Here is a 15,949-nt window from a genome sequence, read left to right on the forward strand (position 1 = left end):
TATTACAGTGTGTAAAGTATCAGCAAAGTCTCCATCCATTTAAAAATATGATACAATCAACTGAAATCTGAAATGAACCACTTTGAACTGATTGAAGTGCATTCCAAGCAAGAAGAAGGAGAATTTAATAATGAAAGAAGGGGGAAGAATAAAAATGAGCTGTAAGAGACTGCAATTAAAATCTCATTATTCTTGTTTGGAAGAAAATAATTATGTGAGGGGATAAGGCAGATTCAAAGAGGCAGTTGGGACTATACTAAGGTATGGACAGAGATAGATAACAGTGAGGATATCAAATGATGCTGGTACAGAAGAATTTACAGACGAAACGCAGAGACAATAAAGAGACACAAGATAGCTGGGGAACATTCACTGCACGCAAAAAAGCTATTCACTTTTTCCAGATGTCTTTTTGAAAATATGCTCCAGTGTTTTCTGAGATGTACAGTAACACCGGGTAAGACATGTGGGCAAGGTCACAGTGATCTTGACATTTGACATTTGACCACCAAAATCTACTCATGTCATCTTTGAGTCTGAGGGAACATTTGCAAAAAAACTCCCCCAGAGATAGTGACAACAGGAAAGATGCACAGCTTAAAAACCTAATGCCTGTGGCCACAGCTGTTGCAGATGCAGACTGAGACTGTCAAAAATAGTATACAAGTATCAGTAAAGCCCCATTCAGAGAGGTCAATAAGTAAACCCCCTGTCTATGTAGGACATGTTTCAGCTGTTCTTTCTCTTATCTGTTTAACGTAGCGTTTTTTACAACTACGAGAAGAAAGAGGAGTGCTGACGTACAGAGGTGAAGCAAAGATAATAAATTAGGTGAAAGGGACAGATAAATGTTAATGTTGTAAAAACAACAGGAGACTAGTTATTGTAGTTTGGCTCACTGTGACAAGGCTCATGGAAGCAATTAAGGTACTTTAAAACTCTTAAGGGGCCAGTATTTGCAGCTGGATAGTTTCAGAAACCCTCTCCCGAAACACAATTACAGTGTCAGATTGGGAGGCTGCATCAAACCATTTCTGAGACTGAGATTGTCTCAGCTTCAAAACACTTTCACACAGTTCCTAAAATGAGAACATAGAAGTATGGATGAAACCGGAGCCAACTCGGTGCACACAGATAGAGGACTACTGTTGTTATTCTGCTTATGCTACGTGGCCAGCACAGACAAGGTGAAAGGAGAAAGAGTTTTCAAAGTGTGTGTTTTTTGTCACAGTGGAGTGATACATTTCTATGGGCTCTTTGTCCTTTGCATGATTAGCTAGAGAACAGGGACAAGTTCATCTGCGCTTTTAACAGGCAGGCCCTGTGGTGAACACATACAGGAGGGGTCTGTTTCTGCTGAGTCGAATAAGAGGTCAGAGTTCAGACGCATGCATGCACACACATGCACTTTAGCACAAACGTATCACTGTGCAAAAACCAAGGCTAAGTGACTGAAGAGCAGACACAAGCTTCTTTCTTTAGCCTTATCACCAGAGGTAAGTGTCACTCCCACAGGGATACACAGCAGACAGAAACATGACGGGATGTCACATTGGAGTCACATGCACACAGACACATTGTGAAAGTTAACCTACCTGTGGCATATTTATCACACAGAAAAACACATGGTAATGTCAGCTCTCTGCTGTGGACAGATAATTATACACTAAGAAATCCACCCAACCCAAATTAACCATTACACATACACACAGCTATCCTTATTAGGGCACCGCATTGCCTTCCATTCATTGTGGACAGCCTAACCAAAACCTTATCCACAACTTTAACCAGGATGTCATAGATGATGTTTTGACTCATTAGGACTGAGCTTTGGTCCCCATGAGGACAAAAAGTCCTCACAAGGTCAGTGTTTACACTAGAAAAGGTACTCAAGAGGCATCAAACAGGAGCGCACACACGCGTGCACGATCCTCTGAACCAGCACTGCGGCTTTTGTTCATTCCCACCCGCTCTCACTCACACTCTCTCTGAAGGGACTGGTGGATTTATGATAGAGGGGAATGTCTGAGAACAGGAGAGTGGCGATTTCCATCCTGTGTGCCAACTTGGCTCAGTCCAACTCTGAGGGCAGCCAGCTGGTCACACATCACACATGCACTCATCGGACTGTAAGAAAACTCACACCAACACTTAAAACACAAAAAGACTCCACCAAATAAAAATCCAACTTATGGTCTTATTCACATACGCAACACAGACATAGTTAATCTAGCAAACATGTGCCGTTACACAGCATTAGATTTGCATTCGTTTCCCGGTCAGTCATTATGTCCAGACTTCCATGACGGAGCACAATGTGGTAGTTAAAAGTTTCTGAAACGACAAACAGACTTTCCAGCTCTCTGTGTTTATGCTTGTGTTTGTTACTCCATGCTCCAGTGGCTAAGTTTGCAGCAGTAGCTATGATACCAGTCTGATTGTAAGAGAAACAAAAAAATCATGGCAGTAAAGATCAAAGTCGTCATCAAGTAAAAAAAAAAAGAGAACAAACAGTACAGCAATAAAACCACACATGTGGACATGAGCGATTTCACTGCACAACTCAAAAGGGGATTCCTGCATGATGTCATGCCATGGAGCCAAGGAGAGAAGGGGCATAAATATTTAAGGGGAGGAAAAAGACATTTATTATTGTTATTTTCAGTTTTCCTCACGGATTCATGCATTTATTCCAGCTGAAAAGAAAGTAGATATGTTTCAGGAAAATTCAACATTGTCTGAGAAACAGAGCAGAACTAGAATGGCACACAGTAGAGTTCATACCTCTGCCAAGGCCCAACTGTCCCCCTAATGAAACCACATCTGAATTCACGAGATCTGGATTTTTTCTTTTATTGGGATGTGCACCAAATTATGCAAACTCATAAATATCAGACCCCAAAACATGCCTGATGTTTTTCATCAAGATCCATGAATTATTCCCTGAGAAATCAAGGAAAATGTTGAAAAATGTGTCTCATTATATTCATTCCTTGATCTGCCCCGATATGAATCATCACCAAATATTGAATGGGTTCTTCCCTGACCCATACCACATCCTTGAGGCAAGTTTCGTGGCAATCCGTCCAGTATTAACACACTTCTCATTCTCTGTTTCATGCCAGACACACAGGCAGAGGCTGTTTGTTTCTTAAACCCAGACGCCTGTCCTTAGATTAACCTCTGTCCTGTAAATGGTCCATAAAGATAGGAAGCTGACAGTCAGCAACGTCAGTGCCTCGTTCAAAGATCAAACCATGTGGATGTCTGTGTGTGTGCATGTCTGTTTGTGTGTGTTACCTAGGTATGGTATACACGAGACCATGCTCTGGCTGCTTATGTAGTCTCTCAGTCGTTTGTAGTTGTCTTCTTTGGACATCAGGTAGTCGAGTCGATCAAACGTTGCCTTGTCCTTACGACTCAGTAACTGAAGTAAAGAAGGAGAGAGAAGGGGGAGCAAAGGGAAAGATAGCATGAGACCTAAATAGACAGCTATAATGCGTTTGCTACTGCAGGAGTTAAGGAGAAGTAGGAAAGAAAGGAGGTTCTCTCATAAAATCTAATCCATTCAAGTCACTTCTTTCAGAGCGAGGGGTGAAATTGGATACATTCCAGGAAAAGATTAAGTTTTAAAAACAAAAAGCTTGAGAACCTGATCAAATGGAGAAAAATAATGCAAGACAGAAAGAACTGGCAAATACAGTGTTGGCGACTGGTTAATCAGAAGTCTGGTGACAAACTGTCATCCAGCTACACATTAACACTTCCTTCCTTCAAAGTTCTGACACTTAAGCTGCAGTCAATCCTTAGCTGTTGGAAACGTAGTTTGTCATTTCAAACATGGAATTTAGAATGTGTCTCCACATGGGAGCACTTGTGATTATACCTCACTTCCCTGCTCTACATACAAATTAACACGTACATAATTTCTGTACGCAGAGACCAACTGATGTTTTCGCCAATCTGACAATACAGATGTGCCTGTTCCCAATGCGTTTGTGCCTGTGTCTCCGTTTGAGAGGGGGAGAGCAAGAAAGCGGGGCTAGGAGTGGCCGAGTGAATCGATGCACTGTGCGCAGCTCTATTATGAAATAAGAATTTATATTACTCATTTGATGAAGAAAAAAAGAAGATAAATGTGGTGGACAATATTGGTACTGAGACGGTGGCCACAAATCAATCTTAAATACTGAGAATTTAAAAAATACTTTTGGTTCATTGTAAAACTGTAACATGTCAGTGGGCATCAACTGATTAGAAGGTCCTTCAATGTGGCCCAGGATGCATTTGTGTTTACGCTGCTAAGCGTGTAAAAAATGTTAATACCAGGTCAGAGCAACAGAGAGTAAAAAGAAAGAGAGTGACACCTGAAGTGGGTCCACACGCTCAGATCAGTGGGTGGTAGTCATGCAATCAAAAGCTGTTTGCAAACAACGATAAAAAAACAAAAGTGGAAGAGATCTAACTGTTGCACAGAACCCGACCCAACATACTAATGCAGACGTGTGTGTGTGTGTGTGTGTGTGTGTGTGTGTGTGTGTGTGTGTGTGTGTGTGTGTGTGTGTGTGTGTGTGTGTGTGTGTGTATCTTTCCAGGGGCATGTGTCCATGCCAGCAAAACTATTTACTGACTGGTGATAAGAATCTGTTTTTGTGTTTTTGAGGAACTTCCCTCTTTACATCACGGCATAATTATGCCATTATCAAAGATCTACAACTTCAGAGAGAAACTGACAGACTTTTTGTCCCGCACACATTTATAATATGGACCTTAACCAAAGTAGCTATGAACGAATTTATTCAAACTTTGATATTTGCTCTGTAAAAGTTGCTATAATAAATAAACTTTAATAAGATTAACAACTGAATAATGTGTTGAAAATGTCCCCTCCATTTGAACACACGCATGATCAGTTAATAAATCTGCATGTGTCCGGTATTTCACCTAAAAAAAACTAAACCATTCAAAGACGTACACATTTACCAGTGATGGATCTTGCTTATTAAATTCTCATGATATTAATAGAATTATACGTTTTCTGAATGTCCTGCATACCGTTATCGTACAGATCTACGTGACACCTCTTTGTATCAACAGCACTCCACTAATAAATCAGACTTGCTTTTTGAGTTATGTAAATATACTCACCGCCCATGTTTTGGTAAGCCTGAAGATGGGAGCACTTTGTAACCCCGACACCACAGCCATGACCGCATGAAGGTTGTTAATGTCACACAGTTTCTATGGGAAGTTGAAGCACATAGAGCATAAAAGTTGAGTTTACTCTGCAAACATTCATAAGTTAAGAACAATAAAGTCATATTGTGTGTAGACTTGTGTACCTTGGCAGTGCGAATGTAAAGACTCAGCACCTCTGCTCTGATCTTCAGCGTCTGCGCGTGGAGGATCTCTCTTACCACCCAAAAACTTGTCTAGAAAAAACACACACACACGCAAAGAGATGATGACACCATTCGACTCTCACACACTCACCAAAAACAGATGCGGTTTACGGCAGAACTGATTTAGCAGAACGGGTCTGCAGGCACTCATCACAACTCAGAAACTAGTCAAATTCAGAGCAGGAGAGCACTGGGCAGACTGCTAACAGGAACGCTCCATTAGAGTCGATTAGGAATTAGCCCTTGAGGTAAAACAAGAGCTTTGCAGGAAAATCCAAACTTATTACACAACAGACACACTATAAATCCTAATATGTAAACTGTGAAAGAAGGAGAAGAGTGCGTGTATATGTGTGTGTTCAGAGTATTTGGCCAGACCAAGAGCGATGTCGGAAATTTCTCAAGGGAGAACGTTGGTAAGCCAAAGTTCTGATTATACATACACACACGGACAAGTCAGAGCATCAATCAGTGTTTAAGCTCTGGGGAGAGCAGGAATGGAAAGAGGAAAAGGGAGGAGAGCGAGGGAAGAGAGGAGGTGATGGGAGGGGAAGTTAGCTTCAATGCCACAGGGCTCTGAGCCCGCAGCTGTCTGTCTGCACATTGTGTTCCCACAAAATCACTTTCTATTTGTGGCAGGCGATGACGAGGGGAGTCATCATTACTTAAATGAATTATTAAATAACATATGCATATAATGTTGCTTCATTGTGAATATTCTAATTTCCATTGTGATATAAATAACCAAACACCAGCTAATTAATTGGTTCTTGATGTAATCCTCAACGACTTTAGTCGGGTCAGTGATGGTTGATTACAGGATGTTTGTAAGTAGCTCGCTCTCATGTGCATGACAGGAACACAGAGGGGGCTGATAAAGAGACAGGAGGGCCCACCGATGCCATGGGATCTCTCCTGGTGTTCCAGACAGACTGGTCCTTTGTCAACTTGACTAAATATCAATAGTTATTAATGGAGCTTTATTTATATTGTATTTTTCCAGTCTTATCAACCACTCAAAGCTCTTTACAGTACAATTTGCATCCATCCAGTCACATGCACACACTGCTTTTATAAACAGCCCTGTTTTTCTATCACCCACCATTCGTTAACTGTTGGCACAGTCGTCAGGGGCAATTTGGGGTTTAGTGCGAGTATTCAGTTTTTTGATTTATTCAATTGTGATGGTATCATCTTCACAACATCTGTTCACAGACAGACGAGAAACATAAACATGCAAAAAAAAAGGACGGATAAACACCTAAAAAGAATACCAGTCACACTGTCTGGTGCTCAAAATGTGTAACCAATTGTTATTAATGTAAAGGAAATACTGGTTCTAATGTGAAAGGAAGACTGACCCTCTCTGCTTTTCTTCTTTCGCCTTTTTCAGTGTCTGAATTATTTCTCCACTTTGCTTCCCTCTTTTCTCTGCTGTTAGACTTTAGTGGGTGCTACATATATAAGTCAAACAGCTGGTAATAGCCCTGGAATTTTTAGTTTCAGGGAGGAAGTGAGAAGTGGAGGAGTGAAGAGATAAATTCATCCAGCCACTAACTCACTCCCTCTCTTCTCTTATAAACACACAATTCACAGATCAAACTAAATTTAATCTGCTAAGGTAGTGAGTGTATTCCCATAAAACAGAGCCATGTGCGTTTAATTTCACCATTTCACGTGGAGAGGTCTGCAGAGAAGATCAGGGAGGGAATAGAAGACTCACAGATGCTATTTCCATTAGCTACCACTTGAATTTGCCTCGTTTTCTTCGAAAGAGAGACCTGAATATAAAAACCCTTAAAATCTTGGCGGTAAGAGGTTCAGATTCCCTCGAAGCAGATTAAATGGATTCAAAATGTATTTATTATTGTTATCATTAGTATTAATAGGGCCAGGAAATTCTATAGAAAGGAAATTTAATGGAAAAGGGGTTTTATGTTATTATGTGTGATGTGTTTGTATTCTTACCTTTTTAGGTACTTTTAGTATCTTGATATACTACTTATCAACACCTTTGTGTATTTTCTGTATGACCCATTTTCTTTTATTATAGCAGCAAAGGGGAAGAGCCCAAGACAAATGTCCCACTCTGGGACAATAAGTTAACGTTGAATCTTGAAATCTACCTCCGATCTCCAGTGTACAGTTGACTGCAGTTTCCATTTACTGTAAAATGTGATTCCAGTCTGGGAGCAGAGACATGCTGCAGCTTCACATTCAGTTTGTTCAGTGTTTTATCTTAATATCTCAGGTCAGTCTGGACAAAATATACTGTACCTTAGGGGGTCATCGCAGAACATGTGTCTGTGTCTGCATCTGCACAACGATAAGATCACTCCTGACGACAGTGCTCCACATACAGAAGTGTGTAAGAAGGGAGGCAGAGAGACAGGGGCATGTCTGTATGGATGCCATATTTTGTCCCAAGTAAGGATCATGTCTTTGGGGCTGTGCTCACGAGCGTATCAAGGCCTCCAGAACAGACCTGAGAGTCCCCCGTTCTCAATGAACATAAATAGACAGAAGAAGGCAGATCCAGACGGTTTATCGTTGTGGATCAACCCATTAAATGGCCCGAGGGGAGGAAGGGATGAGGTGGAGTTGAAGATCTGGACAAAGACGAGGATGATAGCTGGCTGACAGACCTGAGGGGATGGTGGGTCTGATTTACCATTGGCTGTTCAACAGAACAAAGTGAATTAATATGCCAGAGAATCAATGTGTTTAGAATTAATGGTCAATGAGCTGAAATAAGTTGATCATGTCATCATTGCCAACTTCTTTATTACTCCTCTTATGATTTCTAGATAAAATAATATTTGTTTTACTACTACGCAAGTTGCTCGCTGCATCAAAACCACGCACTGCTCATATGCATTATACGACCAATGCACAGTACCATTCTGAAATATTCACTCTTTGCTGCCAAGTGAACAGTGTAGTATTCTTTTGCTCAACTGGATCCTGAAACCAGCAAAGAGCGTCTGAAAGAAGAGGAATATGGCTTCTCCTCATGCTAAGGGAATCTCTGCTCAACCAGTTCAAGTCCTATTATTCACAAAGCTAATTTTCCTTGGCTTGCAGCAGATGAAGTATGTGCAGCTAACATCTTGAATCACCGTTTGGGATCTGCTACACATGGAGTTTCCACAGCAACACATTCTTGTTAGATCATCTCATATTTATACAGGAGGGCAGTAAAGTGGGTCTTTACTGGATGATTCTGGCAAAAACACTGGAAGGAGATTAAAGGGAACTGCTTACATCATTAACCACAACTTCCTGTTGATTTCACAGGGCGCAGAGGGAGCATGCCATTCACACTCCTGAATACATTATATACGTAAAAATTAGGGATGCACCGATATGGAAATTCTTGGCCGATACCGATACCGATATTTAAAACAACAATCTAGCCGATAGCCGATACCGATATTTGTTTATTACTTGCATGTGGCCTTCTTGGTGTGTAACGCCGGGTTTACACCGGGCGCTGAAGCGCCGCCCCGCGCCGCGCAGCGTTATTCTCAAGCGCGCAGCCGCCTGGCTGTTCACACCGGACCCGCATTTCTCCGCGTCGGTCAGCCCGCGGTTCTCCGCTTGTTGTTGTATGTAACCCGTTCAATGTCGGGTGTCGGGGGTAAATGACGTATTCTCCAAGCAAGCCTTTAGCCCCCTCCTCTCTCTCTTTTTATCTATATGACTGCTTGTGTGGCTGTAGTGGATGGGCAGAGGGGGACATTTAATTATGTGATTGGGAAAATTGGGAAAATTAAAACTCCAGGACAACAGAAGGGGAATACCAAGTATGGGATGCATATTTGATCATTTATATCATATAAAATATGTCATTTATATCGTTTAAAATCATTTTTCAGTCTGTTTCCTGGCGCGATACGCTCGCTCGCACGCCGAAACCATCGGTGAAGGGCGCTGGCGCGGCGCGGCGCATCGCAGGCCATGTGAACTGCACAAAGGTTTAACAGGGGGGGGGGGGGGGCGGCGCCTGGCTTTCCTTGGCGCTGCGCTGCGCTGCGCTTCTGCGCCTCTGCGCCCGGTGTAAACCCGGCGTCAGTGTACCATAATCTGGATGCCAGATTGGCAGGCTGCAGAAAACATACCAATAAATATCGGCCAATGTTATCGGTGAAAGTCAAGTTTATTACCGATACGCCGATAGCAGTAAATGAGGCGAATATCGGCCGCTACCGATATACGGCCGATACATCGGTGCACCACTAGTAAAAATGTAATGCATGCGATTCAAAAACATACAAAATCACATTAATAACTTGATGCAGGTCAGAACCAAAATCCAGCTAAGGACAAAGTATCCTGCCTTTCTTCACTGCTCTTTTACTTGGAGACTACTTGTGCGGTATATGACTAGCAGGGAGGAGATGTGGAGGTTATTTAGTGCTGCCATGACAAGAGCATGAAAAACAACAACCTCTGGGAGAGCAGTGGTGATGATTTGGTACTTGGAGGATGAAAGAAGATGGCACAATGGAAAGAGGAGTTGTAACCTCTCCATTCCTCGATGGCTAAAGCTTATAAATCTTTAACACTACAAGAGGAATGGTTTTCTCTCCCTCTGTTCTCCTTTTGGGAGCGACATGGGACTTCAGTACTGCACTGAAGTGCAAACTGCGTGTATGTCTCACCTGGTTGAACCTGCGAGTGAAGGCCACGGCATTTGGAGCAGAGCTGTGTTTCTCCTTCTTGTTCCAGCCACAGCTTGACAGCTCCTGAAAAAAATGCATACAATCAGGTAAGTTAGAAATATGCACAGGTACACAGAACCATTTTCAGTTAGTCACTCAGTGGGAGGTGAAGAAAAAGGCACAGGGCAGGATGTGATAAGAGAGAAAACATAGATGAGGAGAAAGAGAGAAACGAGAGAGAGGCGGAGGACAGCATCCAGTCAAAGATTTAGACAGACTGAAGAATGGCTGAAAAACAAACCGATTCAGGAGAAAGTTCTACCTCATTAAGAAGTTTTGTGGTCTCTACCAATTACCATTAAACGTATTCTAACCAAAAGAGTGTTTCTTAAAACTGTTCATAAACAATGATACAATAATTCAAATAAAAAATCTGAAAGTTTTATCATTGGTTCATTTATTCATTGAGGAACTGATTCATCTTTTAAAAAAGGTACGTGTCGAACTGCTGTGGTCTGGAAAAGCACAGGTCAAACTAATTAAATAAACAAATGACTAATCCTTATTAGTCATGCCAGTAAATCTGAGTCACCACCTAAATGTGAAGCAGAAAAGTCAAACTCCACCACGAGAAAGCTTTACTGCAGTGTACCAAAACACGTCCCATCAGCACAGGGCTGATATAACCTACATTTCTGACAGCTTCATGTAAAAGGAAGCAATGACACATAAAAACAAGAGAAGACAAAAACCGCTGAGGCTATTCAGTTTACAATGATACAAAGCAGAGTAATTAATGGATGTTTGATTAATTTTACGTCAATAACAACTTGAAAATAAGTATGAAGTTACTGAAATTGTAATTTATTGATTTTCTGGCAGAGACATTTTTCATTTCAAAAAGTAATTTCAGTTTATTAAAGTGAAGGCAGCAACTCTGGAAATTGAACAGAGAAAATTCCAGCAACACACAAACAGTCAGTCAGGACCAGGCTGGAATCAGCTTGGCCTCGGCCACTGTTCTTAGCAATGAGGTAAAGACTCTGAGACAGAAGACCACACAGACACTGAGAGGGGAACCCAGACCCTCCTTTGGCCCTGCAGGCTGTCCACAGGCCAGGGACACTGACGTAACCGTCGGAAAGATGTTGCACAAGCTCTCCTCTTAAACCCTGCCAACTCAACCGGTCGACTTGCGCTACGATATGAAGAGCGGAATCAGGCTGCGGCTCCTCCACATGGCCCCCCCTGTGAGACAGCCCGACTGTCTGGAAGCAGCAACCTCCACCAAACAGCTCACAACTTTGGACCCCATCAAGACGTCTACTCGCACAGATAAGTCACGCTCACGCAAGGGTGAGTCTCTGAGCCGTTAGTGGCAGCCAGCAGGGTTAAAGAGGCAGCATATCAAATGCAGATGTTAAAAGCAGACGTTAATGCGTGGGTGTGTCGATGCCTCTGGGCCTATGTTGCGAAGGATGAGAATAAAAGGAGAAGTAAACGGGGGAAACACTGGAGGGAAAATGAAAGGATAGTGTTAAGACCATTAAAGAAACCACTGAACGTTGTAAAAGACCCAACAGCATCTTCCCATGAGGATGACAGGCCTGTGTGGAGCCTCCTCGGAGTTAGAGCACGTTGTCCCTGTCACAGGATGTATCAAACCCAGTGTGAAGGAGACTCGAGCAAGTCTCACCGAAGGAGAACGCGTCGTTTATTTAAAATTTGTCCTTTTAAAATAAGCACTGCCCTCCGCACTGCTGTCATGTCAATCATTATTTTCTCCAACTTTCACACAACTTTGGTGATGATTCTTAAACAAAAACGTTCCATAGCTATTAAGAGCTGTGTGTTTGTGTGTCTCGCAGCTCGAACCATCACCTGACCACCCAGGTAGGCGGTACACCCAAAAGGAAACACACAGTTGCTCTAATGCCTCCCTCGCTCAACAAGAACCACAACATTTCAACAACTGTAACCGACTATTCAACACTGGACCACCTAGACCTGTCTTCTAATTTAACCATCCATCCATTTATCCACCTAGGCACACCAAAAGTTGAGGTTATTATTGTTCTGAAGTTGTGTAGTGACAGTTGTCTTGTAGAAGGAAACTAATCCACAGCATCTCCAGAAATGATTAGAAGTTCATTTCCTTTTGTCTTTATTGTCTCATCTCACACTCAACATTACAAACGGCATTATCGAGGCAGCTCTGGTAAGAAGAGGGTTTTACATGCTACAGTAACGCTCCAATAAAAAATTTTTTTTAAAAAACAGTCAGTGCTTATGCCAAACCACAGACAGCCTGTCATTTCCACATGCTGGTCTGGCTAAGCAGCATTTTTCATTAAAGCACAGTCCTATGGGGTTGCTATATGCTGGCTATATCAACTCAGTCTATATAGTTAACGTGAGGGCTGTCGAGGAAAGCTGACGTCACGTCTGGTTACAATTTACACGTGCGCTCTACGGATCCAGCCAAAGACCTAAACAGAGGTCAGATTCTCAGCGAAACAGCAACCATACTAAAACTGTACATAACCCTCGAGATCTCTAAAATAAACCTGCAAATGACCACTCCATCTCATTATCTCTCCATCTAATGCTGTGTTTGTTGAAACCCGAGTGTAGACTGAACTCTGACAAATGCACTGTAAGAAGAATCAAGTAAACAGAGGTACAGGCTTAATACAACAACAAGCTGAAGCTCAGCCACAAATTGCGATGACCTCATGCGAGATACTGCAGCAATTGCTTTTGTGAACTTTGTAAATGGAAAACTCAAGTGTTGGGGTCTCGGAGAATATTAAAGAGGGGCCACAGGCCAAGACAGGAAGGACTGATAAAGATGAAGAGCATAATGGAAAAACGAGGAGGAGAGGAAGTGAGGCTGAAAAAGAAGGTTTGCCACAAGAAGAGGAGCGATTGTGGAGATAAATTTACTGGGAATGTGAGGAAGGGATGGAAAGTCGAGTGCTGTTCTGCACTTCAGCTTGTAGTGAGACAGATGAACCCTCAACTGAGTGCCAGGTTATGACACCAGTCTGCCTTTTCTTAGTTCTAGTAAAACCAAAATAACTGAACATCTCTCTCTCTCTCTCTCTCTCTCTCTCTCTCTCTCTCTCTCTCTCTCTCTCTCTCTCTCTCTCTCTCTCTCTCTCTCTCTCTCTCTCTCTCTCTCTCTCTCTCTCTCTCTCTCTCTCTCTCTCTCTCTCTCTCTCTCTCTCTCTCTCTCTCTCTCTCTCTCTATATAATTTCTATATATAGAAATTATGAAAAAAGAAGGGTCACGAAAAGCATTGTTACCTCAGTCAGACATCACTAAACTGCAGAGCTGAAAGAGACTTCCAATAAGTCAGCAGCAGGCTCCATTACTTTTCTGTGCACACCATGAAAATGATGACTTTTCCAGGAGCTCTTTTCATACATGTACTGCATAAGATTCTGAAATTTACTATAGGTGGGGTTTCTATATGAAGATTTAATAGCGCCATTGCACGATATTACTATACAGATTATGTTTTATGCTAAAAGAAATAAACTAAACTCAGCAGTGATCTACTACTCCAGAGAGTATTCCTCTGGCACCTTCTTTGAAACTGGATTAAAAACTCTGGCCCAAATGAAGGAAAACTTGTTATTGTGGGTTTTCTGTCTCCACTATCAAAATGTTATTTTCTCCATCTTTCACCACGATTAATGTCTACTGATCACCATGCTGAAAGGCTGGAGTGTAGGTGGGATTCCTTGTTTGTTGTGCAGCAATTCTTTTCTCATCCCTACAGCAGAAAAATGTCAGCTACAGCTGTGACTGCACGACACACCGCAAAATATAGGAGAACATGTTTGAAATTTGTGAAAACTTTAAGCCTACATGTCAGGCCTCAGTCTATGAAGAGTTACCGCCAACTACAAGTCATCACAAGACTCCATGAGTCACATGAGAGCCTCAGTCTGTTCAGTGGATTTTTACACTGGGTGCTCAGACGTGAGGAACTGACATACTTCTCGGCGGTACGTAAAATGCAATCTGATAGCTATTCCCTGAGAGCTGAAGCAAAACCTGCCAAAGCCGCAAAATTACTTACTTGGCTGTTGCCATGACTGTGTGTTAAAACAAATGCAAACCTCTCTCCCCTTCGAGTCCCTTTACATCACTCAGTCCCTCATCACTTTTCTTTCAGTCTCTATTTCATAAACATCCATCTGCTTGTCTGATTATGAAATAGAAATGGCCCACTGGGACTGGAAAAAAGAGATGAATGAAGAAAATGTCCCATGTCTTCCATTTCATCACACTCACTTGCCCTTTTTCCCTGACACGTATTATCTCTCTATGTCTCTCATCAGATGATCGTCCATATTAAGTGAACTATTCAAGCCAGCACGCTCTTGAAACACGGAACCCATCACTGATAGAAACCATGAGGAATTACTGCATCGTAAATTTAGATGAGAACAAGATTTAGCTACATGTCCCTCGCACTGTTTTCCCTCCATCTTTCTATGATCCGGCTTGTCATTTTAATGGCACTTCACTTTGCAAACCCACAGCCAAGCAACACATCAGGGATTCAGCTGATGTTTGTAGATTGCTCTGCAACTATAGATTCTTTTACCACAAAAAAAATTACTTCTGCTGTTCCCATCAATTATGCCTGCACTCTAAACAGAACACAGGACTCTGACTACGCCTTTTCATATTCTTCACCATCTTCTTTACTCTACAGACAAGACACTTGAGTTTGACTGACGAGGATCCATTACGGGAAGGAAATATACACCAATCCTCGTGCATGCAGTGTGTTGTCACTTATGTGCTATTAAAACCGTATGTGTTTATACTGTGTGTTTGTCTCTGGATTCTGCTGTGTCAGAGTGGCAGGTTTCCAGCTCTGAGCTTTAAAACCTGCCTCTGTTAAACTCTTTCCAATATTAAAGGGTTATTTAGAAATACTGGCTTCTCCAGTTATAATCCATTACTTATATATATTTCCACAGTTTGGAAGAAAAGAGGATAGTGAACGTGAACTATACTTCCTGGCCCAAGGGTTTGGCCAGACCCTTAACACCATTTTCTCACACAGTTTGTGGTGACTCCATTCACAGTTCTCATGTAATCTTTTATTGCTTTTGTGACTGACAGTTATCCGTTCTTCCTCGTCCAGAGGCTTCGGCTAGACCATACATCTGCGCCTTGGGAGTGCTGGAAAGCTTGAGTTAATGGTCTGGGACAATTTTGCCAACTCATCTGTTTATGCGTCATATACACATGTAAAATAATGAACAACACAAGCATGCATATTCATTTCTGGACTCTCAGTTGCTTTCTAACACACTCACATTCATTCATGTTATGAATACAGTTATGTGTTTATGGAGAGAAGAAAAATTTAATCTTAAAAACGGACATAACATGCCAAGGCAAAGCTAGTTTATGGTCATTTCAAATATTACAAGCAGTCAGAAGAGTTATTATGGAAATTACAGCAGCCTTGGAAGACCAGCGAAAAACAGAAATGGAGCAAAACATTGAAGTCACGCAGAGGTCGGCATTTGCAGTAAGAAGCCATGAGTCTAAAGGTCAAGTATGGTTTTCCTATAGTAACTATGCTGTAAGTCTTGAGTAAAAACTGTTAGAAATTAGAATAAGAACAGACCAGGACAGTTCAGAGTAATGTGGTGGAAAATCTAATTTGTTTATCATTTGTCATAATGCAAAAACATCTTAATACTGAAGAACATCTGAACATGTCAGAGTTTAGTCAGGCAAGAGATGCGATATAGATATCCAATCCAATAGATGGTGGATGACTGCACATCTAGCTGAACAAATGAGAACCATAACACATTATTGCTGCTTTCAGACATACAATGACC

The 15,949-nt window shown here is 41.8% G+C and overlaps 1 protein-coding gene across 4 annotated transcripts in view; it reads right to left on the bottom strand.

Moving 5' to 3' along the window:
- ralgps2 (Ral GEF with PH domain and SH3 binding motif 2) overlaps positions 1–15,949 on the bottom strand; it is a 70,070-nt gene that overhangs the window by 27,483 nt on the left and 26,638 nt on the right. For all 4 annotated transcript variants that reach the window (XM_034584198.1, XM_034584199.1, XM_034584196.1 and 1 more), the window contains exons 6-9: positions 10,067–10,150; positions 5,343–5,432; positions 5,149–5,241; positions 3,301–3,427 (exon numbers count right to left, since the gene is read on the bottom strand). In XM_034584198.1, coding sequence (XP_034440089.1) covers positions 3,301–3,427; positions 5,149–5,241; positions 5,343–5,432; positions 10,067–10,150 — 394 coding nt within the window. The remainder of the gene's footprint in view (positions 1–3,300; positions 3,428–5,148; positions 5,242–5,342; positions 5,433–10,066; positions 10,151–15,949) is intronic.

Source organism: Hippoglossus hippoglossus, chromosome 4 (assembly GCF_009819705.1).
Source record: "Hippoglossus hippoglossus isolate fHipHip1 chromosome 4, fHipHip1.pri, whole genome shotgun sequence".
Classification (NCBI taxonomy): Eukaryota; Metazoa; Chordata; class Actinopteri; order Pleuronectiformes; family Pleuronectidae; genus Hippoglossus; species Hippoglossus hippoglossus.